This window comes from Armigeres subalbatus, unplaced genomic scaffold, assembly GCF_024139115.2.
Source record: "Armigeres subalbatus isolate Guangzhou_Male unplaced genomic scaffold, GZ_Asu_2 Contig141, whole genome shotgun sequence".
NCBI classification, from domain to species: domain Eukaryota; kingdom Metazoa; phylum Arthropoda; class Insecta; order Diptera; family Culicidae; genus Armigeres; species Armigeres subalbatus.
Window position 1 is genome coordinate 1,815,846 of NW_026942188.1, and position 2,537 is coordinate 1,818,382.

The 2,537-nt window shown below is 42.7% G+C and overlaps 1 protein-coding gene across 1 annotated transcript; it reads right to left on the reverse strand.

Annotated features, from left to right (window-relative positions):
- Positions 1 to 927: 927 nt before the first annotated feature.
- On the reverse strand, positions 928 to 2,052 carry LOC134202771 (homeotic protein empty spiracles-like). Its single transcript, XM_062677764.1, has one exon. It carries the CDS (start codon positions 2,011 to 2,013, stop codon positions 1,753 to 1,755), a length of 261 nt encoding a protein of 86 aa, XP_062533748.1. The 5' UTR covers positions 2,014 to 2,052; the 3' UTR covers positions 928 to 1,752.
- Positions 2,053 to 2,537: the final 485 nt, after the last annotated feature.

A 2,537-nucleotide genomic window follows, 5' to 3' on the forward strand; every position in this document is an offset into this window, starting at 1 on the left:
ACATTCCTACCCTTAATAATTCCCATCGATGAAACAATTCTTAAAATTGACTGAAAATATTCCAGACCACTGCGGCGCTTGACCTTCATCGTTGAATCGCGCTAAACAACCAGTTAACGATGCCTCCAAATCTAGGCGCCGGATATTTTTCGACCTGAATGGCGCAGATTGGGCCGGCCAGAGAGCGAAACACCGAGATCGACTCTAATCGTTCCGGACTGGGAGCAACCACGTCCACCGTTGAATATCCCAAATCTTGTGGAGCCCTATAATTATTTCGTTTTTGATTTATATCGATAGTTTCGTGTCCCGGCACATCGCCCGTCGCCGTCGGATGTCTGCCGGCTGCAGACGCTGGCGACCTTGCTCTCGCGCACTCGGATTGGAATGATGAGAAAATCGTTGGACCAGTGAAGATTGAGATCGAACGCGAGAGAACCAACGGCCAAAAGTGTGGAAATGAGTTGGTGCCTGCATGTTTCGATTATAGATGTTTATCTACGATTAGAACAGAATTACCTAAATTATCTGGCGCTGCGACTGGTAACGTGGATTAGCTGCCGTTTTGCTTCGCAGTCTGTGGACCACAAATTGAGGGTACGGAGCTTCAGCTTGATTGGCTAGCTGATGGTAATAATTTAGTGATAATTATCAATCGCTCTATTAGTGCGTATGTGATTGGATTGAACCTTGGCTGTGAGAACATTTTCAATGTTTTGCTTTTAGTGACGAAATTTGCTCCACAATTACCACACACAGCAAAGATGAAAAATTAAAAATTCCACGCTGTTACAATTCAGTTCAACTGATTGAAAGTATACTCGTTTGTGGTCGTGATATTCTATATTGCACCATAACTGATCCCCAAAATCAAAAGGCATTTCTTTCTTTAATAAAATAAGACCAAGCAGGAGTTTCATTGCTTTTCACAATATTTATGAGTTTAATTTCATTAAATTTTACGATACTAACCAAAAACTCCCCATGACTAAACCGTCTCCTAAAGACATCAGCGCCGTTTCAATATATCTCACTGGAAACAGTTTGCTACTATAATTGACAGTCTGCCTTCGTACTGACATTCAGTAGCATAAATCAACCTCCATTTACTACGCAAAACCAATTATCGACCAATTATTCACTTGCTATTCAATTTATTTAATTGATTCCTGGTTATTGTATTCGACATGATCTTTTAAGGATAGCTTAATTATTCGCACACCGGCTACTAACTGGTATGTACAGTGAACTATTTACAGAAACTATTTTCCTTGCCTATTCAATGTCCTTGTGTTAACGTTAACGAATGCGACTCTGGTTGACAAATAAATAATAAATAATCTACGGTTTCTTTCTGGTTTAGTTCGAAGTCTAATTTCAGTGCAGTGCACTGTTTGATCAACCGCTTAGTTTGGCACTCCGTTTTCCCAGTCACTTCTTCCCAATTAACAAGTGTTTTGCGAGGCTCTGAAAAACTTCCAATAGTTCGGACTCAATACACAAATTTTAATGACGTCAACTCAGCCTGAACCCAAATCCGAATTTTCACAGTTAAAACGATTGTGACCCCGAATTCATGCCTCATAAAACATTGCAACTGTCGTTCACACGGTTTGGCACCAGTAAGTTCTTCAATGCCCTTCCTTCCCAAGCCTTATGTTAGGAACTATTGATCTGTGTGACATGTACCTGAATCTCTAACTCCCGTTACTCAAGAACGATCATCCGAAGCAACCGTTCTCGAACCGAATCTCATGTCCGGTGCTGCTGCGCCAGATGAGAATGCAGTGAAAACTGATGATGTTGTTGTTGCTGATGGTGGTGATGTTGCTGCTGCTGTTGCTGCTGCATAAGCTCCTGTTCCTCGTCGCTGGGACAATCGTCCATTTCCATATCGATTAGCTCCTCGTCGTCCTCGTCGTCGTCGTAGGCGGCACCGGGACTCGATGAACGATTACAATTGCCAGCACTGCCGTTACCGTCACCCGATTTGACATCCTCTTCCTGCTGCATCCGTTTGTGCTTCGTTCGACGGTTTTGGAACCACACCTTGACCTGGTGATGAGATGGAAAAAGTAATCGTGTATAACAGCGGTACTCCTTCACAGATGTGAATATATTGAGGTACCCCCTATTTTTGGCTGTTAATGAAAATAAATGTAACTCATAAGATCGGGGTCAGTGTTCAGCGAAACCGCGTCATGTGCCTTTTTGACCGACTTTCATTCGTACATTTGTTGTTGGATATCCTCAGTTATAGGGTGGAAGGATATCCAATAAGATTTGTAATCAATTGGATCTACTACAGGAAAACTTATGTAAGAAAATGGATAATTTTTCATTGGCGCCTTGTGTGTTTTGGCTGAACCATTTGAAAAATGGAACTGAAAATCAACAGTATATATGACTCTCCATAAAGCTGACTTCCGGGCCTCTTGAAAGGAGGCTTCCGGGCCTCTTGAAAGGAGGCTTCCGGGCCTCTTGAAAGGAGGCTTCCGGGCCTCTTGAAAGGAGGCTTCCGGGCCTCTTGAAAGGAG